The sequence below is a fragment of the Erigeron canadensis genome, chromosome 2 (genome assembly GCF_010389155.1).
Source record: "Erigeron canadensis isolate Cc75 chromosome 2, C_canadensis_v1, whole genome shotgun sequence".
Taxonomy (NCBI): domain Eukaryota; kingdom Viridiplantae; phylum Streptophyta; class Magnoliopsida; order Asterales; family Asteraceae; genus Erigeron; species Erigeron canadensis.
This window is the reverse complement of record NC_057762.1, coordinates 9,711,440-9,737,690: the sequence shown is the minus strand read 5'-3', so window position 1 is coordinate 9,737,690 and position 26,251 is coordinate 9,711,440. Positions and strand designations below refer to the sequence as shown.

Below are 26,251 nucleotides of genomic sequence, written 5' to 3'. Positions count from 1 at the left end.
ACCACCTTTTTGGATGAATGCATTGATTACAAAGCTTCAAACCTTTTTGGATGAATGCATTGATTACAAAGCTTCAAAAATATAGATTATAAGATTCGTCAATTGTTTTAAAATTATATGATATTTTAGTGTTATAATGTGTAGGAGGTATATTGAGAACCATAAATATGTTAAAAGAGGCATTTTGGAAACAAAAAATATGCTTAATCTTTTAATATAATTCTGTTTATAAGGGTTACAGATCAATATTTTGACATAAGGTTATGTTTGTACATATAGTAATTATTACACTTTTATCTTGAAATGTAGCATGTTATATAATATCTAATAAAACAAAACCTTAATTAATAAATTAAAAAGTGTAATATTAAATGAAGTTCAACTTTTAATTAAAAACAATAGATAATATGACGTTGTCATATATACTTTTTATAATTAATTTTAACTTAACAGTCAAATAGGGTAATTAAATATAAAAAATAATTTCTACGTTTTGCAATTATAGAAATTAATTATTTTGATGATAAAATTATGAAAAACAATTTATAAATTTATACTATAATCCTTTATATATTGATTTTTTATATAATATTTTCTTTTGTTTATGTCGTACGATGTTATCAAATTAATACATATTATCATATAACGTAATAACTAGATTTTAGGTATGTGTCTAACAGACGGGACTTACGGCGTTATTAATATTTGATGTTAATTTATTATGATTTAAAATTTAATATACTATTTTGAGTAATTAGAACTTGATCTATATATCAACAATTTGAGTTTTATGTTGAAATATTTTTTAAGATTATGATCATCGAAGTTGTTTACTGTGACATGCTTAGATTTATTTGAATATTACAAATATAAGATGTCCATCAAAGTTGTAAAGTGTGGCATATTTAGCGATATTTGAACATTAAAAAAAAATCATAATAGGTCACTATCATTTATTTGCTTTATGGTTACACATGATGTATTACATTCCAATTTTACACTATTAGAAATAATATCTTATTATTAGATGAAAGATATATTTATATGATAGAACATATTATTGGATATATATGTAAGTTATTATTCTATTTGATATATATATATATATATATATATGTATGTGTGTGTATATAAGTTACCATTATTCTATTCGATAAATATTAGTTATTATTCTATCGGATATATATTAGCTATTGTTATTTATTTATTATATTAAAATTATCGGGTAAAAAATGTAAATTTGTGATGGATACAAAAAATTGTAAAATAAAACTCAAAACTAAAAACAAAAGTCAACTTTAAAAAATTAAGAGTTGTGTTTGGTCGATAAATTATTAGAGCAATTGTGCTTTAGTATAATAAAAAATATTAGTTATAAGTAGTATTTAGTTTACATTATTAGTATTTTATGATATTTAAATAAAAAAAATATTAACGATATATACACGGTGTCTAGAATAACTAAAATAATAAAAAGAAAATTTGTAAAAGTGACAAGATTACTATTTTTCAACATCTTTTTATCAATTTTTGTTAAATTACGATATTATAGTTAAAAATTTAACATGTTAGTAATCAGTATCTCTAATATATATAAAAAGAAATTAGCAATTATACTTAAATTACTATATTATAAAAATTTAACATCTTTTATCTATTGTTACTTTACATATCAACATTAATGATACACATTAATGATACACTTTATATTACTTCTGAAACAATTGGATCGGTTAGATGCTTTCTATCTCTACGATGACATTATATGTTTGTCTTTCTATTAAAAATGTTGATATGCTATCTTAATTTCGTGAACCAACTAATTCTATCAAGAAAATATTATATAAAACCTTTTAAATGTTTAGGATAACTTTTGTACCATTGGTGACGGTCTTTGAAATGTGAAGTGTAGCGCATGGGGTCGGGTCTTCAATGTGGGCAATATTAAATATATACTCGTAGGGATGAGTTATTTTGACAACTCATAAAAAAAAAAAAAAATTTAAAAATCATGCTGGATCACTTATTTTTTTTTCTCTTTTCAATTAAATAATAAAATTTACTCAAATCATTCAAAATGCTTTATCTCACAAACCGTAAATCGTTAGACAAAACAAAAAACATGGGTAGTCTTAAAATTTCGCCCTCTTTCATTAAAGATCCAATTCGATATACTTTTGATGACTTTTTAATTTTCTTTTTTTTTTACTTACACATAACTTACACATGTGTAGGTTGAACTTACACATGTGTAGGTTGAACAAAAATTATGATTCGGAACAGGCTTCGCCCTTAACGATATTCATAAACCAATGCTAGTGGGATGATAGGTCATAGGGTGATAGGTCATAGATGATGATAGGTAATAGGGGGTAACCGGTGATGGGTGATCTATCTAACGGGCTCCGCCCTTAGCCGCTATGGCTCCGCCATGGACTGATGGGCTCCTCCCTTGGCCACCATGGCTCCGCCATGGATTGACGGGCTCTGCCCTTAACCTTCATTGTTGTGTATATATGTTCATTTACTAATTTATATGTGAAAACAATGATCCTACACATGTGTAAGTACACAAGTAGAAGAAGAAAAAAAAGGAAAATCAAAAAGTCATCAAAAGTATATCGAAATTTTAAGACTACTCATGCTTTTTGTTTCATCTAACGATTTACGGTTTGTGAGATAAAATATTTTGAATTTTTTGGCGAATTTTATTATTTAATTGAAGAGAGAGAAAAAAAAAATGAGTGGTCTATAATTGTTCTTGAGTTATTTTTTATTTGTGGGTTTTAAATAACCATTCCTATATACTCGTAATACTATAATTCTTGATATAAATGATAGTTTGTGACATCGATTCGATCATACAAAAAAGTGGCACGACCTTCAAATGTTAAAGTTGATTATTATGAAAGTCAAGTTTGTATATTTGATTCTTTAAAAACTTACTGTATGACATTGTCGTATGATACGAGGAATTATATTTGTTTGCTGTTGATTCACTGACAGTGTGCAGCCGCGAGTAAGATTGTTTGGAGATGGTACCAAAAAAATCTTGGAAGGAGCAAAATTCATGAAAAATAAATCTAAAAAAAATAAAATATTCAAATACTTTTAAAAAACTTTTAAAAATCTATGAAAAATTTATAAATAAATGACAAAATATAAATTTTGAGCCCCCCTCCCCCTTCTTTTAAGATTGTTGGCCCACGACGGTGTTGGTGGGGATGAGTAAGATTATTGAAATACCGAAATCGAGGATTCGGTTCTAATACCGGTTTGACTGTTTGTCAAAGCCATGTTTTCAATATTGGTGCCAATCGGCACTGTACAACCAAACTTGAAACCAACTTTCGGCTATGTGGACTCTTTGTCAAAGCCATGTTTTAGAAAGTTATATGGTCCATTCCACATATACATATACATTAACACAAGTAATGGTTTATTGCTCTTAAATATGTCTTGAAGATGCATTTTAAAGACTAGAGAAAGTACACGCCCATTGCGGCGGTGATATGGAGTGTGATAGGTTATAGGAGGTGATAGGTCATAGAGTGTGATTGCTAAATGCCTTATTCGTACGGACTCCGCCCTTGAATTTAAAAATTCGTCGAAAGTATATCAAATGACATCTTTAATGAAAGAGCATGAAATTTTAAGAACACCCATAAAATTTTTATAATTTATCGATATACGGTTATTGAGATTAAATTTTTGAATGAATTAGAGTAATAAAATAATTATGGAGAAGAAAGACAAATGAGTGGTTAAAATTTAAATAGAGATAGAAAAATGAGTTATTGAAATTTATTTTAAGGATATTATGAATAAGTAACAAAGATATTTTATGATTTTCAACTCCTTAAAAGTTGAAAAAATGAAGCAAAAAATGCTTGATATCTTTTATATACCTGCATTAAACCAGGATTGTAATTAATTAGCACAAACTTTTCGACACTAGCCTTGTATAGTCAATTAGTCATTCATAGAAAGTAAGTTAACAAGTAGATTGTTACGTTTTTAGTAGATTGTTACGTTTTTAGTAGTTTTAATTGTTCAATAATTTTGGTACTTTCTATTTCTTCCGTTGCACAAAAACTCTATAAATTTCATTGCAATGAACATCTTCAAAAGTTATGAGTTAACTACATTTACCAGTATTCCATATTTCTTTGACCTATAGCACCAATGAAGAACACAACGTATTTCAAAATTTTGGACACCACATGGATTGAGCGTACCCATAGCGTGGGGCCGGGGATACCCTACATTAAATGTAGTTTCAAGTAAATGTAGTTTCACCCCTGCCTGAGATATGTAGTTCCGATACGATACTAATTACAGTTTCCTGCTCTCAAATACTGTCTTGAAGTTATGAATTCTACTCCCACTAGTTTTGCAAATATCTTGATCAAATAATCTACCCCAAAGTGGAATCTCAAGTACCATCTACGTGATCAACAAACATTCTGATGCATGCTTCCCCCTTTGAACTGGATTTCTTCATGCACTTCTGGAGGTCTTCATCATTAGAAATCCGGTGGTTGCTTATAGTGTCTTCGTACTTGATACAGCCATAATTGTCCTTCAATGGGAGCCTTTCTCTCAATTCCTTCAACAGGTCTGTGAACTTGGCTGAAATGGGTAGCGTAAACTTGACTATACCAAAACCATCATAGTGAACTTTTATCGTCTTCCCCATATAACTGGATTTTAAGCCCCTACCCTGCAAAGGAGTAAAGCAAACCTTCATTCATGTTTTGGTGGAAACCTACCAAAATAGCTAAACTACTTTAGGTAATATGGATCGAACAATTTCATAAGAGCATCCACAATCATAAACTAGTGTTTCCTATGAGGCTAGAAGTATAATATGAACCACTTTGTAACATAAACATCTTAATGCCACATAAGCATTAATCACAGATCCACTATAATTAAAAAATGAACCTCTTCAAACTACTTAAATCTATTCTTAACTGACCGTTGTAGATGTCCCATGGGGTCTGCTACTACTAGCAGGATTTATAAGAGCATCCAACAAGTTTGAAAAAGGAAATAAAATTATAACAAAATAAATTACTATATTAAAAAGACTAAAGAACAAGGTTGTGAAAATCAACCAGCTTGGCCAATTACTCGGGCACGACTCGTGACTTGGGGGGCTGGCAATTCGAGTTAGCCTTACTCGGACTAAAAAAATGGGTCAACGGGTCAAACTTGGATAAACGAGTGGAATAGAGACGAATGTATAGGGTATGTATAGAGCTAAAAGTATAGATGCCGAAACAGGCTACCAATAAATCATACATGAACTACAAGGTTTAACAATCCATCTGAGCATCAACGCCCAGTGAAACTCATTATCTTGTTGCAACATCATTCAAGAAACTTCTTGAGCCAGTCGATTGGTATTAGTAAGAATCTAGGTAACCAAAAGAGGTTTCGTTATATTACTCTTTTGCTGTGTTGAATGGTGGTAGAAAATAGAAGTCTCTGTGGAGTCTTCGCAAACACAGGTATAAATACTATGTCAATATGTCATTTCAACAAGAACAGTTATTGAGATAAGATAAGTCACAAGTCGGCAGAGAGATTACTTGTAACATCAGGTTTGACAACAATCTCACACATATATCCAGTTCAAGATGATTTCAAAGCAATAGTAGTTTGATATCAGGAAAGTGAGGTTTGTTCACACTCATTATTAGGGGAGCTTGTTGATGACCATGCAAAGAGGAAAGGTCAGGCATCTTTATAAGAAGTCTTATTGTAACCTTGTTAAATAAAGTGAAATGGTTATAGAAGTGGCTCCACAGACTTGGTTTTCTCAGGGATGGCAATGGGCCGGGTTTGGGTAATCCCAGGCCTGAACCAGATTATAAAATGGGTTACCAAACCCGGGGTCATCATCTACCAGAAACTACATTACAGACATATGTATTCAGTTACTTACACATGCTATTAAATATGTAATGATAATATGATATGATATGATAAATGTGTCAGATGTATGTATATTTATATGTATATGTGTACATCTATTATATTACAAATGTGGTTTAGGAGATCAGGTCCAGGTTTGTAATCGGGTAATTGGATGGGTTTGACTTAATACCAATCCAGGACCAGAACAACACTTTATTTTTTGTTAGTAATAATAAATTCTCTCAAAACCGAATAACCTGCCCAAACTCCTGCCTAGTTGTATTGGATTCGAGTTTCCCTTTCGGGTTAGGTATTTGCTGCCATCCCTAGATTTTCTACACCCAACTGCATTAACTGTTTTTGGTAATGACGTGTAGCATAATTTGGTTGTATTGTGACAAAGTGATTCCTTACTATCTTGCATTTTGATTTGCAATATTTTCTATATTATATTGCTGTATAATAATATAATAATACTATCACACTTCTAAAGTAATTAAAGATGCTCTATGTTTCCTGGCAAAGAGCTAACATCTGATCAATAAATTAAGATGTTGATCTTAAATAGTAGTAATATAGTCATTGCAATCACATTTTAAACAGGCATCAACTAAAAACCGTGAAATAAACACAACAGATTTGGATGTTACCCAAGCTATGCCTGTTTAAAATACACTAACTATTGATTTTGACATGTTATCAACCTAGCCAGGCTCCATTTTGCCAGTTATAACTTTACACATGAGTTGAAAGCAACTATGGCAAGCTTGTTATGGAAAAGGCAGTTAACCACTATGGTTATCAACAACCCTAATGTTTGAAATGTAGATCGAAATTTCAGATTATAAGGATCAACAAAATCACAGACCTTCATATTGGATAGAAGCAGATCTCTGTAATTAGAAGAAACCAAGTCGCTAACTTTATTCAGATCATCTTATTATAGTGACAAAAAATATTTGGAAATAGTCACAACCATCTAAAATATATACATATATATATAGTGGTTCTCACGGTTCTCACCATATCTGTTGGTTCTCACCTGATCCCTTCACTATATATATACTGATATTATATAAGACCAACTATTACTCTAGAAACTTACTTTCGGGTACCCTGATATACTTTGCAGATAGGGTAAGTGTAGCCTTTGTAGCGTCTAATTCAAATGTCATATATATCTTGGGACTGAGATCAGTTAACTCGAAGAAGTTGGGACTAAGTTTATAAAAAGAAATAAAAAACCAACCTTCAGTAAGTGCACGAACTGATTTAAATCATCGACATAACTTTCTTTTGGTTCACTTGTGACTAGCTCGATGATTCCAATGAGTTCCTTCCCATTTCCCTTATCATAAAACACAGGCAGAACACACTGCCCCATGCCTGCTGCTTCAGCATATTGTTGATAATGATGACTACATACAAGATCTTTTGTCCTCTCATCTGCAATCTCGGTTTGAGCTGCACGCCCAGCAAACCAGTTTCCATTAATCTTTATTTGTTTACCAACAAATCTAACAACGTTATCATGACATTTCCTCCTGTAATTTTTAAGTCCTTCATGGTTTTGATCAGTCAATCTAAAAGGTTTCTCTAATAAAACAACATTGTACCCACTGTCCTCTGAAACATCAGATACGGTGCATTTCCAAAACTGAAGTAAACCTGATTCTTGGAAAAAATTAAATTCCTCAAACACTCGAGAAACAATGTCCTCAACTAATTGACACGGAAACACGAAGCATACACTAATGGGCAATAATATCCTCAACTGATTAATAACGAAACGATATGAAGCATACACAGGTTCCATTGTACTGCATTAAAATACAATTATGTTGTTAATACTAAATCCCAAAAGAATATGATCATGATACATTAACTGGAAATACAGTACAATTCTAATATCACATATTTACATTCAATAAAGTAATATAAAATATTTTGAACAAAACCTATCCACAAACATAGAATTAACAAACAAGCTAGGGAAAAAAAAAAAGGGGACAATTAATTTTTTTTTAGCAATAAAGGGATAAACTCAAAAACTATCATAAAAAACTAATAAAATGATCAAGAATTATGATTAAAAAAAGATTATAAAAACTAAACAGTTGTAGTAGTATTGGAATCATGAGCATTTTATAAATGATTAACTAATAATATAATCTGCTGTTCACTTACGTGATTCCGATACTCTTAAAATGTGTAATGAGTGGGTAAGCAATCGCCGGCGAATAAAAATCGACGTCGGAGCTGCGGTAAGGAATGATCTTACGATAAATATAGTAATAGGACTGATCCAGTTGCGTGTGACATGAATCTTTCTGGTTTGAAAGCGACACTTCATTTTTTTAAATATTTTTAAGTTAGTTTTAATTAGATAGAAAGGGAAGGAAAAGGAAAGAAAAGGGGTAATCTGGCTTTTTCCAATTCTCAATTCAAAGAAAAGGGTAGAAGAGAAAGGAAAGGGATGGGGAGGCCCTTTTAGCCGAAAGGAATCAAGCTTTTTTGTTTGGTAAGTTAATGCTCAAAACCCGCGGAAGTTGTTAATGTCTGCGCTCTTGTTAACGTATTGGGGCTTAAAATCCGTCAAAAAAGTCTGTCTACCTTTGTAGAGGTAATATCTGTCTTCATCTTAACTTTCCCTATACACTGTCGAGGTATTGAGCTCAAACCCGTAAAAGGCGTCATTGATGACTACTCCAACTGGTCAGAGACAAGGTCTTGATTTCGATTCTTAGGGATGACAAGTCTTAGATTTTTTCTTCCGAATACTTGTAATGGTCCATGGTCAACATCTCATTATCTAAAGTACGTGCAAGGCTTCACCATTATACGGTGAGGTTTCCCTAATGTCGCATACCGACTGAATGTTCGGGAAAAAAAACCCGTCAAACGCAGTAGTGAGCAATTATCTTTCTTTTTTTTACTGTTGTGTTGTAAACTGGAATATGAACCGAAAGTTCGTTCATGTTCTCGTTTAGTAAAATCGTCAATGTGGTTTATCACTATAGTATTCATCCCTTCATTATTTTTTTTTATTTTTTTTATTTTTGGCTAAAATCATCCATCTGGTATTGTGGTTGTAATTTGTTTCTAATTTGTTAAGTTTCCCCACGTACAAGTCACGTGAAGGGCATTTTTGTCATTTTCACTCAACTTCTTTCTCACTTCTTTAAAATCACCACTATGGTTTGATACTTTTGTAATTTTCATCATTGTCGTTAAATTTGCAATTAATTCTTTTTGAGTTAATTGCATAAATCATCCCCGTGGTTTACACATTTTCGTGGTTTTCATCCTTACAAGTTATTTGTAGGGATTTTGTCCTTTAACTTTACCTTTTTAGTAGTTTACATCCTTTTGAGGGATGTAATATGCTAAAAAAGTTTGAACATTTTTTGTGTTTTTCATCCTTCAAAAGGATGTAATCCACTAAAAATGTAAAGTCGAAGAACGAAATCCACTAAAAATAATTGGAGGGGATGAAAACCATGAAAATACGTAAACCACGGGGATGATTTGTGCAATTAACTCTTTTTTTTATTATTCAAACATTTTATCAAAAACATTGTTTGTATAATCTTTTATCTATATACATATATAATTGTGAATGTTATGATATATACAAACAACAAGTCACATTTAAAGAAGCAGAGTCATGGTTCACTATGTCGGATTGTTAACTTCAAAATTCAAGTTTTCATTAGTACAGAAAGTATCGAATTAATAAACAAGTTCATGTTATAGGACAAAATATCAGCAACAGATGGGTGATAATTTTTTTTTAATTCAGACAAAGTATCATTAACATCTTTTATCAAACACCTAGCCTCTGATACTTTGTTTATCATACAACATCAACTTGTTTATTCATTAAGTACTTTCAGTGTCGACGAGAACTTGAAATTTGATGGTTACAAGCCTTCTTAGATGCAGAGCGAAACATGACTCTGCTTTTTTGAAAGGAATTTGTTGTTTATACATATCATAACATTCACAACTTTATATGTATATAATTAAAAGATTATGCAGACAATGTGTTTGATCAAATGTCTGAATTAAATAAAAGAATAAAAATTTTTAACAGTGGGGATGAAAAACTCCAAAAACAACCAACCACATGGGTGATTTTAAAGAAGTGGGGAAAACATAGTGAAATGACAAAAATGTCCTCACGTAACTTGCACGTAGGGGGACTTAACAGAAGTAGGAACGAAGTGCAAACCACAAAGATAATTTTGGTCAAAAAGTTAACGGAGAGATGCAACTACAAAACTGAGAAACCATAAGGACGACTTTTGCACTTAACCTTATTATTATGTTATTTTTTGTTACATAGAAAATGAGGGAAAGGAAAGAAAAGGAGGTAATCTGGCTTTTCCAATTCCCAATTAAAAGAAAAGGATATAAAGGAAAGGAAAAGAAAGGAAGGCGGAGATCTTTTTAGTCGGAAAAGAATCATGCTCTTTTGGTAAGTGACTATAGGACTGTAAACCAAATATGAACAGTTTGGCAAGAAGATTGTTCGTGTTCTCGTTTAGTTAAATGAGCGAACATGAAGACAAAAATTAGTTACTCAAGTTAAATAAATGAACATGAACAAAACTCTCGTTCGTTTATTTATGTTCATAAACATTTGATTATATTGTTCGTGAACATTCGTTCGACTATGTTCGTTTATATATATAAATACTTAATCAATTATACTTCTAATATTGAATATTTCTTTACAAGGTCTCGTTTATGTTCATTCGGTTCAACTCTAATAATATGAAAGGAAAGTTATGAAAAATCTCTATACTAAATAAAAGACAATTGTCTTTCAAAAGTAATTTTAGAAAAATTGTGATGTGGCAAGTCTACATTATTTTTTAAAAAGGTCTTTATTTTAGTTATGATGTTATAAATAATTTAAAATATTTTTAATTAAAAATAGCTCACTAAATACTTATTTAAAGTTTATGTTATTATTATTTTTTTTATAATTATTATGTTTTGCAATTCATCATCTCCATATCGATTTATAATTAATAACAAAAATTACATGCATATTTTATAGTTTTATAATTTTAATTAAACTGCCCGGGTTGAACCCAGGTTCTAATACAAAAACAAAGTATCTTCCGCTAACCGGTGATGATTTAAAGATTTATATAAATTTAAATCTATAACAATTACAATTTTACATCCATTATGTCAAATTTAAAGTTAGAAAATAATTTACTAATAATACAAATAGGGAAAAAGTATGATGTATTACTAACATCATGCATATGTTATTGATATGAATACGTCATTTTGATAACAATGTGAGGCTGGAGGAAAGTGCAACCAGTGCTTTTTACATCCCATTATATCAAATTTAAAGTTAGAAAATAGTTTACTAATAATACAAATAGGGAAAGAGTATGATCTAATACTAACATCATGCATGTGTTATTGATATGAATAACGTCATTTTGATAACAATGTGAGGTTGGAGAAAAGGGTGTGCAACCAGGAGCAGGGCCAAGAAATATAATAAAACCTATTTATTATAAGATAAATGTACAAATACTATCCGATATATAAATTATATAAAATTTTCAGGGTTTTGATCATTTGAAAATAAAATTTTTTATGAAAACTAAAAAACTGGGCAAAACATACTGTGATATGAATTTAACACAATGTATTTTTAAATGTTTTTTTTTATAAAACACAGTGTGTTTGAACAATTGTCTGATTTTCACACGTTATCAAAAACACACCGTGATTTAAAACTTAACACGGTGTGTTTTTGGATTACACAATAGAAACACATTGTTTTTTTAAAAAACACAATTAAAACACATTGTGTTAAATTCATATCACTGTGTGTTTTGGTCAGTTTTCTAGTTTTCATTAAAATTTAAGTTTTCAAATGAACATTTCACAATTTTCCAAATTTCAATATAGTAAATAGGCTGATAAGTAACCCATGAAATAGGCAGTAAAATTGTCTTTTTATTTTTTTGTAGCCATTTTACATTTTATGTAATTCAATATTTGTGTTTATAAGTTTCATTATCTGATGTATGTTTGCTTTGAGATTTTTAAATTTTAAGTTCATGTATGTTAACAAGTTAGATTTATATTCATATAATCTTTAGAAAATAAGCTTTAATGAAATTGGAAAGCTAAGAGAATAATATTTATGTTTAATTAAATATATGAATTATGTGATGGTCTATTGAATTATGAGCTCATTGTTTAATTACTGTTTTGATATTTGTTAAAGCTTACATTTCTATATAACTATCTTTAGATATATAGATTTAAAAAAAAAATAGATATAATGGGCTAAAATATAGAACGGGGCCTTTAAAATTAACGAGACGGCTTATCTCTACACTTCCTAGATGACCTATGATGGATTTGTTAAATTCTTAGAAAAGGAATGCGGGTAGTCTTACTCCTAGACAATTGGTTTGGTCAAAATAGATGGTCAAAGGAAAATTGACATGCTTTTAGATACGATACATTTATGTTAAAGTTCAAATTTATCTAGACCAAGCTATCCACATCATCATAATATTATACTAATTACATACAAGTCCCTTAAATTTATAATTTGCACCCTTTCTTTAATTATTTACAATCGTCATCTAATTAAAACTTCACAATTTTAACTTTTTATTTGAGGTTATTACATATAGAGATAAGTGCCTAGAAATGCAGTCAATTAATGCTCAAAAATTATTGTGTGCACGAACTCTAGGTCAGCTTTATTGTGTTCACGAAACTTGAAGTTTTGGTTATTGTGAACGTAAAACGGAATTATGGCTATGTGAGACCGGTTACTTTCACATTGACTGCTTACGTGACATACACACAATAACTCTTTGGGATTAGTTTATGCATACAATTAAAAAAACATATTATTTATTTTTCAAACTTGCCGGAAAACTTAAAAATCCGATTAAACCTTCGTTTCTTCGAATTAGACCACGAAATTCGCACCAAAATACTCAAAAATCAGCCGCAAACAAACCCTCAACAAAAGTTAAACCGATGCTGGAAAATTCACCAATTCGCCGGAAAAATAAAAATCACCATAACTTTGTTGTTTATTCGAGTTTCGACTTGAAACCAACACCAAACTGCTCAAAATTGTTGTCCGAAACTCGAAGAAACAACAAAGTTATGGCGATTTTAAATTTTCCAGCGAGTTGATTAATTATCCGGCGAGTCTCAATTGGTTTAATTTTTGCCGAGGGTTTGTTTACGGCTGATTTTTGAGTATTTTGGTGCCAATTTCGTGGTCTAATTCGAAGAAACGAAGGTTTAATCGGATTTTTAAGTTTTCCGGCGAGTATTTGCAGTTTCCGGCGAGTTTGAAAAAAAATAATTTGTTTTATAAAATTGTGCATCAACTAATCGCAAGAAGTTATTGTGTACATAAACTAATCCCAAAAAGTTATTGTGTGCATGTCACGTAAGCAGTCAATGGGTCAACATGAAAGTGGTGACCGACTAACTTTTGGCCCGGTCACTTTTGCATGCTATAGGACTATTGAAAAAGTTTTCTGAATACAATAAAGCTGACCTAAAGTTCGTGCACACAATAACTTTTAAGCATTAGTTGACTGCATTTCTCGATACTTATCCCTTACATTTATTTAATATTTTATCTATTTATTTTTCATTTTAAAATAAAACAAGTAAACAAAGAAATTATTTACTTATGTTTACAAAATGTTACTTTCAGACTTTTAGATAGTAAAGTAGTGAAAATATAACACAATTCAATAGAATCAAAATGTTACAATTTACATTCTATTGCTTGTTGACAATATGATCTGGGTCTCGTTTAAATGCACTGCAAAGTGGTTCGTATGCGCCTTTCTTTGCGTTCAATGCAATCAAAGCTACATACCCGTAACAACCAACAGCAACATGTTTCCAAGGCTCCTTTCCCACAGAATGTTAATATCTGTGTTGCAAAAAGAGCTGGTTCTTGCTGGACTAGCCCGATGTGACTTATAAGAAGCTTTAGCTTCAGCTTCTTAATGTCCTTTTCTGTAATATTTGTGGCATTATATATACCAGCTTCCTATGAACAAGAGTATCCTATGATGGTATCAGGCCCCAATTATACACTCACAAAACATCTATTTTTTGTATGTGGAAAAGTGACAAGGACTTTCTGTAAAAAAGAAGTGAACTATGCAAAGGAGTCTTGTGATTAAACATTAAAGTGAAACAAACAGAGGACATAAATAGCCTTACAAAGACCTAACTGACAAACCCACATTCTTCTAATTCTAGCCATACTCTCCCACGTTCTTTTCCTCCACAAGACTCGGTCAACTTTCTTGACTTTCTGCAATTATCTAACTATTTAAAGCATGATTAACCTTACTAAATAACTTGCTGACTACTAATCATAATAAACATACTAACTTTAATCTACTTACTTAATAAGACATATACTAACTAAAATAAAACCACTTAAATCTAAAAGATTAAACCCAACACAATATGCATAAATGGACCAGTAGTTGGGCCAAAATTACACCCCAAAAGTATTCAAAGATATGGTTACGTGATTTAGATATGGTTACATGATGATGCTTACCTGAAGAAGCTCAACATATGTTTTTCCCTCATACTCAGTGGTTACATTCTTTGACCATATTTGAACTGTTCTATTGATATTTCCAGAACATATATAGCAAAGGGTTGAAGCTAGCTCTGAGTTTAGAAGCAAGAGCATCTCATATCAAAGTCCAATCATCCCCTTGTCCACGATATCTACCATCCTTGTATGTTCCCATCTCACCCATACTGATCTTCATCTTTACAACCACCATCACGATCATTTCTACCATCACCCTATTCCTTATCCCTACCATAACCATTACGATCTTCATCTTTATAACCTCCATGGTATTGCAGGATATATTTTAAAAGATTTCAAACTGTCATTCCACTATCTAACAATTACACACCCTATAAAACTTGACTGGTCTTATTGAATTAAAATACAACAATAATTCGCCATTAATTTGATCAGCCCATTTGTTATCAGCTCCATTACAAGAAACCTTACAAGTTATTAAGTTAATGAATGGGCGTAAATTGTTGTTTCTAACTATCACTTTGCTGGTTGAATAGGCTATTGAACCATCAACAAGTAATTATTGATACAGGTCAAAAAAGGTGAGGTAACATGTTGAAACGGTATGGATAGAATGAAAAAAGGTCGCAAGTATCTGAATAAACTTTGGTTCATTACCAACATGTTCCTAGAATGAAAAAATGGATTGTTTTAGCCCGTTTACCCAGCCCACCCTCACAATCTGCCCCATCTTGATGCTGCCACAAGATTTTGCTTGTTATGGCACACTCTTGTCTCTAATACTTTTAATCTGCATCTTTTCTGACTCTTTATTTCCCGACATCGCCCAATATAGACGGTATGTAGTATTTTGGTAAATGCTCACTCATTTTTGGCACTATTATTTGTTCAATTCCTTATTGGTAAAGTGGACCTTTAAGTTGTGTCATAAACTACCACCTTAAATGACGGAAGTTGTAGCTCAATAAGAAACCAATGGACTTTTGCACATATGACACGTGCAAACAGACCTCTAAATAAATAATAATCGATTTGATACATACATATAAGTTTATTGAAAAGATTGTATGCTAACCTTATCGACCATCCACCATGCAGGATGAAGCTTACACACTTGCCATCCGCGAGAATATATGACTTGAGTGTTCCAACAGGTAACTCACAAATTAGAAAGGAAGAGGGCATGATAGTCATCATGATTCTCTAACAATCTGATCTAGCTTTTCACGATCCAACTTCTTTGCATCAACAAGTTCTCTGATCTTCTTAATCAAAAAGTCGATATATGATGAAAAATATATTAATTAGTACATCTTATTAATTAGAAAATAAAGACATGTAACATAAAATATAATATAATACCTAACATTGGTCTCAAGATAACCAACTTCTTCTACCTCGACTAAAATACCCTAACATTGACGACCAAGACGAATATGACTTAGTCGGTGTTTAGAAAAAAGTCGACGTAGCACCCCTGGCCAGCTCATATAGATAAAAGTCGATTGCAGTTTTCTTGCAACGGGAGTCATCCTCAAACGTCTCTACTAACTTGAACCCATCACTATTGTTGATGCTACTTCATGGTAATTGATATGCAGACCAATTGATTTCTTGTAAGTAGTCAATTTTTCTATACTCCTTGGCCAATCATGATTCAAAATCAAGAATAACATTTGCCTATATTATGGGAGGTGCCTCTCGAATTGAACGGGACTAACATGTGCCTCTGAACTAGGAATGGTTTTGCCTCTGGAACAGGACCAACATGGTCCTCAATAGTAGAAGCATGCTTTTCCTTGTGACTTCGCCCAAAATGTGATGTTGTGTAAGGAAACTTCATGGAAGCTCCAAGACGTCTTGGCTTTTTCTTGTGACTTCGCCCAAAATGTGATGTTGTGTAAGGAAACTTCATGGAAGCTCCAAGACGTCTTGGTGTATACCCCGTTGTCGTATAAAACGAACATCAAATGCATAAGGCTAGTCCCATAACAAGTGTCATCCATTCTCTACAGATAATTAAATAAATACATAAATATCAAAATAAACATTATATTGCATTTATAAAGTAAAAGAAAAATTACAAAATGTTGAAATAAACATTACCTCGTCCTCCCGCAAAGAACGCACCTCATCTCATAATGGTCGTACATCTCCTGTCGTATTGGTGACACAAGCTCATGTAACAAATGTACCTCATCCCACAAAGCATGTAGCTCAGGGTATGTAGATATAACACGTTTACCCTGTGGAGAGAGGGAAGAATAATACATGCCTGGTATCTTTGTCAGACTCGTAGGAGATGGTGATCGTGGAGAGTCAACTAGATAAGAGTTAAGAAGTGATGATGGTAGATAATTGGATGGATGATTAACTTGAGGTGGTGGTGATAGATCTCGATGCTGAGGTGCGAACCTGAAGTACTTATCCACATCATCTACCTAATAAAAAGGCGCCTGCTAGCTTGCCACCAATTACTTGCAGTCACACCCTCATCCTCTGTAATGCCAGTAGTGACCTACCTCGTATCAACATATAAACAAGTTGCCCTTAAATATTGATAATACATGTACAAACCATTTTAAATAAGTATGTGTCACTTGCATCATCAATCGGCATAATCTCCACTGGCCTAGGCCACTTTAATATAGTGTTATTCCAACTAATGGCTCTTGGAATCATTTTTTTCCTCCAATTCTTTGCATACTTACGCTTGTGGAGAAATGCTTCAAAAATCTATATCACCAGCCATTTTTACGATTTTGTGGGTACTTTGTGAAAACTATATTTAGGATGGTTTTTGGTTATCTGGGTTATTTTCTCTTAAAGATTTTACGGCTCCTCTCACGTTAAGAAACTAACCATTAACCATTTTGACTATTAGTTTTATGGTATTCTTACTAGCTGAAGTAGCCGAAAATGGCACAAGGCTGCAGAGGTCTTCATCACAAGTAATGAGAATTAGATCATCATCTTCATCCTTGTATTTTAGATGAAATCTTGTTGCTTGAAGCTTAATCCTTTGAGCCACTTGGTTTTTTAATTTTGAAAGTCCCAATGAAAAAGGGAAATCAAACTTTACAATATCATCTTTATAAGCTGCCTTCACTGTCACCTTGCATGTTTCTGAGCCGTAAACCATATTCTTGTATGGAAACACATTGAAGATATTAATATCTGAATGCCCGTCGTCAATAAGGTAATCATTGCACTGTGTTGCATGCTTTAACAGAGTCCTCTTTCTCCAACGCTTTAAGCCCAACAACAAGCATGCTGCTTCATATATACCAAAGCATGCTTGCTGGGGCTTAGAATATGAAATCAACGTCTCTATGCAGTCATCTGATTCTTTTAATGACTTTGACAAGTAAATTCGCTCACAAATCGACTCTCCTTTACGAGAATCACACAATTGATTTGATTTAGCAGCAAAAGCATTATGTTTTCCACAAATCCACCACTTGGCAGAAAAACCGTGCTGACTAGTTGAACAACTCCACCGCTTAATTCTAATCAGCAGGCGAATAACAACAGATATACTAAAATGAGAATGTTTCTTATTGCGCTGCGGAAATGGCCAACGGGGTATATCTAGCTCACGGCAAACACGCTTCAGTGTAGATCGACTAACTATAAAACATGAAATTAGAAGTAAATAAATGCATATCTATGTTAGAATATATATATATACTTAATATTTATATACATTAATGTATGTGGTCTTTATAATCATTTATCTAATTAATAATGATCAATGACCTAATTACCCCTAAATAATTAATAGGTAATTATTTGATGGATATAATTACCCTCACTTGTTAATTAGGGTTTCCCCTTGGGTGCGTTATAAATAGAGACCTTAGGGGCTGATACGAACCCATCTCATAGTATGCTCGTATCATGCCATAAGCTAGGTGTAGAACCCACTCCCAAAAGCTAGCTCAAAGGAGGAGGGGACACCTAAACTTATAAACCATCAACCAATCCTATACTTAGCCAATGTGAGATCGTAACAATATGCTACCCTTTGAAAAGTCAAAATCCTCGTTGGTCACGGCTATATTGGTCACGCTTGGCACCCTTCTTTTGGGTCCAAGCCACCACTTCGAGCTCGTTGATCACATCGAGCTCGTTGATCACACCTATGTTGGTCACGGTTGGCACCCCATCTTTTTCGGGTCCAAGCCACCACTCTAAGTGTTGGAACCTCGATAGGTAGGGCTCGCTGTGATACCAATTGATACAAACCCATCCCATAGTAGGCTCATATCATGCCATAAGCTAGGTGTAGAACTCATTCCCAAAAGCTAGCTCAAAGGAAGAGGGGACACCTACGCTTATAAACCATCAACTTATCCCATACTTGCCCGATAGGGGATCGTAACAGGGGCTTAACACCAAAAAAGAAATCACCCCCTTATAAGTTCTCGCTAAACTCTTTGTGGCCTTCCCTATGTCACCTAAAATCACATCATTAGAACACACCCTAAATGATAACCCGACCCTCGACTAAGTCATGTCGTCTTCCCTCTATGGCTTCTGGATCATTAGGTGGTACACATCCTTAATTCATTATGTGTTTAGTTTATACAAAAACTGATCAATAATCTAATCTAATCTAACTACATGTATATGTGAAAATAATCATAGTTGACATTCATTGAATACCTCATCGTCATTAACATACGTGTTATATTTAACTTCCTACAAAATGTCATGCAAGGACTAATGCTAATCTATCAATTATATACATTGAATTGATTTCCTATGTCATTAAAAGATTGAAAAAAAAATCAAATCAAACAAAAATAGCATTTGCTCACACTTCTAAAAAAGTGCGACCAAATATGTTAATTTGTTCCCACTTCAAAATTATTCACATTCAATAGTGTAAATATACAAACAAAATGTTCACACTTTTCACTCAAAAGTGTGATAGTTAATTTGTCACACTCAATTTCTTCACACTTCCTCTTTAGTGTGGAAATTTAAGTGTGAAAAAATTTGGTTGACACATTAATTTCACACTTCTAAGTGTGAACAATTATATACTTTTACACACTTAAATGTGAATCTTTTGTTTCTACATATATAAGTGTGAAAAAATTTTGATTTTTTAAATTTCTTCACACTTTAAAATGTGAATCCTTTTCACACATTTATAAATGTAAACAAATTAACAATTTTTTTGACAATTTTTAAAAGTGTGAAAAAATAAGTGTGAGCGAATGACATTAGTTGTAGTGTATATTTATATTTGAATTTATTTTTGAAAATAATTGACACGTATATTAAGTTCAAATTAAATAAAGAAGAAAACTAGGAAATCATTTTATAATTCATCTTACCATCAACTTCAACAATCTACTAGACGCATGACTAGTAAATTGATTTTATTAAGGGGTAATGTAGTTATTTTAGCAGTTAGACGTTGTAAATTAATTTCATTAAAGGTATTATAAGTATTTGAAGTAAATATTATAGATATTTAAAATGGTGATGTTTAATATATTGAATACAAGGGAGGGTCATTGGGTTAATAGCTCAATGGTAAGGAAATCCCTCCATGAGAGCTTGGATTTAGAGAGACTCGGGTTCCAGTCTTAGAAGCTAAGGTTTTCCTTGATATGTTGTCGTGCCTTTAGGCGGCCTATTAGGGGGTTATCCTCCAATTCGGTATTGGGAAAGGGGGCTTTCTAGCGTAGACCTACTTTAAATAACATAGTCTAGACTCTCCATTGTAATATTCTATCCGCACCTTTAAAAAAAAAGGGGGGGGGGGCATTTTGGGATTATCAATTACTTAGTTGGAAAAAAAAAAAGAGAAACAAATGATTTATAATGTAATATTGATATAGACTAGTTAGAAATGAGAAATATTTTGAAAAGGCAATGCAAAAGATACTTTTATGACAACATTTTCAATAAAAATCGTACTTTTCTGGAATATATATCACATAATTGTCAATCTTTTTAATCACTAACAAAAAATATGCAAATCTCAAATTATCATTTACATGAAATCAAAGCATGGGTTATCACCGGCCAGAGCTTTCTTATGCCAGGGTTTTTTATTAAATATAAAAACCCGGGTTTTTTTAGGCTCGGCACAACACGACCTTTGTACATCTCTACATAGCCATCCTCACTATTAGCTATTTTCAATATACGACCATTTTTTAGCATACTTCTTTATTCGTATTCAATTAAAATACACATGTAATAATAACTTGGTATTCCAATAACAATGTAAAAATATGGACTTACCGCCGAGTCTGGTAGAAGCTTCCGCTATTGGTTTTCCAAAATATTGCTGAATTGACCGTTGTGTAATAGAATCCATTTTGCGCTTTCGTCTGCGTCTAGTATACGCTCCTTTTCTTTCAGAATTGCATCCATTTTCCACACTACCTACATCAGATTTTGCGGCTAGAACATCGGCCACAATGATTTCTTCTGTGTTAGCAACAGCACTGCTCCAGTTCTTGTGGTAACTGTTGACTAAATCATGTTCATTTTGAGACAGTTGCCAAATATCACTCGACAAGGAGCCAAAGCTTCTGGAAACCTCATCTGTTGGCTTTTCAGAATATTTTTGTTTGTGTTCTGCAATAAGATCATCAGATTTAGGTTTTATTCTATGTTCCATTAAGGCTGCTTCTCCAGAGACGAAATCAATTTTCTTGCTTGTAGCATCATCCACAAACATATTCTCCCTCTTAGTAATAGCATTTTTCCAGTTTATTGGGCAACCGACGCAAAAAGCAGTTTCAGCATTAAATTCATGTACACGCCCTGAATCTTTAGAATTCAATATTTCTCTTGACATGTCCCCAAGTGAGGCTTCATTTATCAACTTTTCAATATATTTCTGAATTTGCTCAGAACCAGGGGAATCAGTTTTATGTTTTCTACTTTGTTTGACAAAAACGCCGTTTTCTGCAGAAGTAAACCCTTTGCCTTCGGTAGGTACATCAATTTTCTTGCTACTAACATCATTCACAGACATTTTCTGTGAGTTAGTTATGCTACTCAAGTTCTTGCGGTAAACTTGAGTAAAACGATATGGATCTTGAGAACTAATGCAATCATTTTGAGCACTAGTTTCACCTACTGTCTGTGAGTCTTCTAAATCTAGCTGAATTATTTCTTTTGACATTGATGTTGGGTCCATATTAAGCTGAATTGATAATGATTGTTGACTTACCTCCATAGCCCTTCCAATAACTTCGGTGCCTGCTTGGTCTCCACACTCAAAAGAGGAAAACCTAATATGCATCTTTAACTTTTGCATCATGTTTTGTAGCTCTGCACTTTCTCTCATGTCGACGGGTAGAAAAAACTCTAATACATAACTATGATCATGTTCTCTACTATTCAAGTATATGGCAAAGCATCCCCGTAATCCGCTCATGCGTGCATTGTGAACCAAAGGATATTCTTCTTCTCCTAGTTCAGTTACATCAGGACAAAAGCTTGAACCATGAGATGACAGCGCCCTCCCAACAACACCTTGGGATGTCAGCAAGTGATGCTCTCTGCAGGCTTTCCTAAAATTCCAGTGCTGCAAATCAGGCACGTAAAATGGTAGAGAAGTTGACGACATGCAAACTTTTCCTATGCAGCTAGAGTTAAAGCAACTACATGTCTTTTCTACTTTATCTCCGACTGCCGTATAGCTACTCCACGAGGACACTACCCAGGTCTGTGCAAGTGGTAAACTGTAAGTGTCACAAAGTTCTTTTAAAATCGTGAAGATTTCATCTAGCTCATGCTTTCTATATTCGCTGTTAACCTGTGTAAGCATTTATCATGAGCATTGAAGGTAGCAATTACATAAACTGCTAAAGAAAAAAAAGGATAAATGCTATTAATTATTATAATCACCACTGCGAACTCACATTAGATGCAGGGCAATCAAATGCTTGTGGCGATATCAGGTTCACTGCCTGCATGATAATAACAATTTAAAACTTAAGATACATTTAAGTACAACTGTTAAAAACAAGAGCAGGTTTTTTTATATGGATAGTTCACTTCTAATATGACAGCTCAAGTTTATTTTTCAGCAGGCAAAGTATGCCCAAAATTTGAAGTCAGATGCATCAAGTTGTGAAAAGCTTGTAGCTCAGTTTCATAGAAACGCGGAAGCTACAATTGCTAAATTAAAGTGGGCAAAGTCAAGTCTATTGAGTGTTAAGAAATAACTAAACCATAATTAAGAGATCTCAAATAGTTTTTCATTAAAAATAAAAGATTAAAACAGAAATCTTAAGTTGAAAACAAGAAAATTAATAGAATCACATAAAGATAGTAGTCAAGTATAATACAAAACATCAAAATGACAGATTAGAGATTGGATGAAAACCTTGAGGGTTCGATGAACTTCTTGAACCTCATAAGCACAATCAAGATTACTCAGATATGTGATGAATTCAAGCACACCAACACATGTCATGGTATTAGGATCAAACACTGGCAAAACCAGATATCCATGAAGATTCAAACGAATAGCAAAATCCTGTAGTGGATATTTTTTCGAATAGTAATTCATTACATCAGAAGTCCACTCTGGCAATTGTGTCCTAAATACACGCGCCACAGGGATAAGATCTTCTTCTTCACATTTCTCATCCACTAGAAACCAGTTGCGCTCTGATTCCCTCCTGTAACTACTGAGTCCATTATTAGGTTTACCTTGGTGAAAAGGTTGATCTACAGTTTTTAGTAAAATGTAATTTCCATTACTACAAGGTGCCCAAAACTGGACAAGATTGCACTTCTCACGTAAACGTAAGGACTTCAATGCTTTATGTATCTTATCATTCACTTCTTCATGACATCCCACAACATTTTCAACTCTGTTTTTGGAACCTGTTGTTTAAAAAGACCATTTAGTTGTAATATAATATTATATGGTGCCCAAAAATTTCCAAACCAAGAATGTCCTTTCCGTCCAAACCATTTATTCTTGTCAAATTTAACAATGATACCCTTAACAGTATATTAGTAACTTAATTGTAGTATTTCTCATAATATTATATGGTAATGGTAGACCAATTGATCATAGATCAACTGGTACGCAATTATGTGATCACATGGGCCCACAGTGAAGGCTACTTAGGTTCAAATTTTGCCAAAAAGGTGGAGAAACTATATCTTCTAATCCATGTGTGAGAATTGTGAGTCACCGGGAATGAAATCTATGCGGTGTGAGCTCTGGGTACCAAAACGTTACATGGGATCAAAAGGTTCCCACCCATCGTTGATCTGTAATACTGTTATAGCCGAGGGGTTTAACACACACAATCAAGTTAGCAGTTATGGTTAATACTATGCGGTTATGGGGATAACACACTAGACTATAGTAAGATTGTCATGTCATGTTGCACATTAGGGCCCTAATGTTGAAATAATGTAGATTATAGAATTTCTAAAAAGGGTAATGGAGGGAACCCTAGCCCCGGTATCACAATTGGATACCCATCGATCCACCCCGTATGAGCCATATGATGCCGGTAAAATACCTCCACCCTAATCCCCACATATGTGAATTCAATATTCATTTAATTTATCAATGTCAGTATAAACAACTTAAAAATAGCTAAAGTAATATCAATGTTTATGTTAAATATAATGTTATACTAGATTTATGCCCGTGTCAAATACACGAGATGTTTATGACATTTTTAAGATAAAGATAAATCATTAAATATGTAAATTTAAATGTAAAAAATGTTGGTAAAATCATATTAAAAATTTCTCAAGTTAATGGTTACAAAGTACAACAATAATCAATTAAGTATTTAGCAAGGCTATAAAGTGTAAGTTATTGATGGAAAAAAAAGAGTAAATTCTACAATTACTAATATAAATAGTATTTGGATAATGATTATTATTTTTAATTTTTAATAGTATATTATAATTAGATTAATAATGACATCATCAATTTTTAATTTGATAAAATCGAGAGCTTGCTATTAGCTTACTTGTCTTTTGGTATATATATAAAGATAAAGATTGTGTGGTGATTATTTATATGAATTAGTTTTGATTTTATCATCTAACTTATATTAACTAATGTTAAATAAAAAATTATTGATGACATAAGCATAGGCCAATTTGAAGAAATTTAGTGATATGATTGGTCAATAAGCGTTTAAGTTAGCTTTTAGTAAAGATAAAGATAAAGATACATATTATATAAAGAATAATTGTAATTTTAAAAAACCTTGAAGTTATATTACATGTTTTCCATTTAATGAATATTGGTGCTAAATAACACTTATTTAGATTATCATTTGTTAAACATTTTTGAAGGAAACTCAGTAACAAAAAATCTACTAAATTAAAATATGGTTTAGTTTGTTTTAAATAGACACCAAATGATCATATTTGGTTTGGTTTATTTCCAAGTCAAAAAAAAAATGTAAAAGGAGTCAAGAATAATATATTCATGAAAATAAAATTTAAAAATGGGCAAAATTTATAGATCTATAAAAAAAAATTAAAAATTCTTGACAAAATTTAAATTTCCAAGGGGCATTTGTTTGCTATTAATTTGATTTAATTTAGATTTTGGTTAGAGTTTTTGTAACTGTCAAATCAAAGAAACCATAAAGCGATAAGTTAACTGCTAGATTAGATTTCAACTGAAATTTTCAGAAAAATAAACCTAATTCTGAAAGATGACACACTTGTGAATTGTGATCTATGTTTAAACCCACAAAACTAGAGATAATTATTATTAATATTCTACTCTTTATTTATTTGTATAAAAACTAAAAAAAAAAAAAGATATATATATATATCTTAGAACTTAAGAAAAAAAAAATTCTTGGAGTTGACTTCAGTGAATATTGATTTCAAAAAACTCTGTTACTACACTTTTAAACAAATAATGTGTGTATATGATATATCATATATAATATATCTGGTTGAGATTCATCTCTGGACTAAAACTTAACATGAACAGTTCAGGCATAAACACTTTGCAATAAGTTAGAAACGGAAGGTTACCATTAGTGATGGTGTCAGACTCTTGAGGTTCTGCCGGCAGTTCATTTTGGAGGTTTCTGATGAATAACTTCTCTTTCCTGATTGAATAACCATTTGGATTTTCCAGACTTGAACCAAGACCAGATTTAAACTCCATATGAAATCTGGGAAAAGTGGTTGCACCTGAGATGTGACAGAGAGAGCGTATGGTTTTTTAACAAAACACGGGCCGTGTTTTTTTTTTTTTATAATTTTATATACATATATATAAATGAACCAAGGTGTGGTTCGTTTATATAGAACCTTTGAACCTTGAACCTTTTAACCTTATTATCTGACTTTTCTTTTGTTCTTTCCTCGAAATTTCCTCCACATTAGTTTGAAGCTTCCTCTGACAGCGACATTTTAGCAACTAATTATTTGTTTTAGATTGAACGGAGTAGCCCATGGAATGCATGGGCATACCCCCGGGAATGCCGCTCTTCAGTCCCGAAGAGCGTTTCAAATATCAAAAATGTTTGCCCCATTTGATTTCGAACGTGAAAGCTATCTTGTTCCTTTTTGTTTATTAAGAAAATCACATGATTAGCCAAATTTCATTGCGATTGTATCAAATTAGTCAAAATTTTTTGGATTTTCACAAAATAACAAACAAAATCACAATAAACTGACAAAATCGCAATGAGATCTACAAAATCACAATGAGAACTTCAAAAT

At 32.3% G+C, this 26,251-nt stretch overlaps 2 protein-coding genes across 2 annotated transcripts; both read right to left on the bottom strand.

The window, feature by feature from the left end:
- Positions 1-4,084: 4,084 nt before the first annotated feature.
- LOC122589130 lies at positions 4,085-8,336 on the bottom strand. The gene is made up of 3 exons (XM_043761373.1): positions 8,113-8,336; positions 7,175-7,745; positions 4,085-4,723 (listed from the first exon to the last, which is right to left on the bottom strand). The coding sequence occupies exons 2-3, from the start codon at positions 7,739-7,741 to the stop codon at positions 4,436-4,438; spliced, it is 855 nt and encodes a 284-aa protein (XP_043617308.1). The 5' UTR covers positions 7,742-7,745; positions 8,113-8,336; the 3' UTR covers positions 4,085-4,435.
- A 5,344-nt stretch (positions 8,337-13,680) lies between these two features.
- On the bottom strand, positions 13,681-25,774 carry LOC122587082 (protein NLP6-like). Its single transcript, XM_043759157.1, has 9 exons — positions 25,556-25,774; positions 22,905-23,410; positions 22,438-22,485; positions 20,804-22,331; positions 17,438-18,166; positions 16,643-17,054; positions 15,899-16,545; positions 15,612-15,798; positions 13,681-14,876 (listed from the first exon to the last, which is right to left on the bottom strand). Exons 1-6 carry the CDS (start codon positions 25,689-25,691, stop codon positions 17,029-17,031), a joined length of 2,973 nt encoding a protein of 990 aa, XP_043615092.1. The 5' UTR covers positions 25,692-25,774; the 3' UTR covers positions 13,681-14,876; positions 15,612-15,798; positions 15,899-16,545; positions 16,643-17,028.
- Positions 25,775-26,251: the final 477 nt, after the last annotated feature.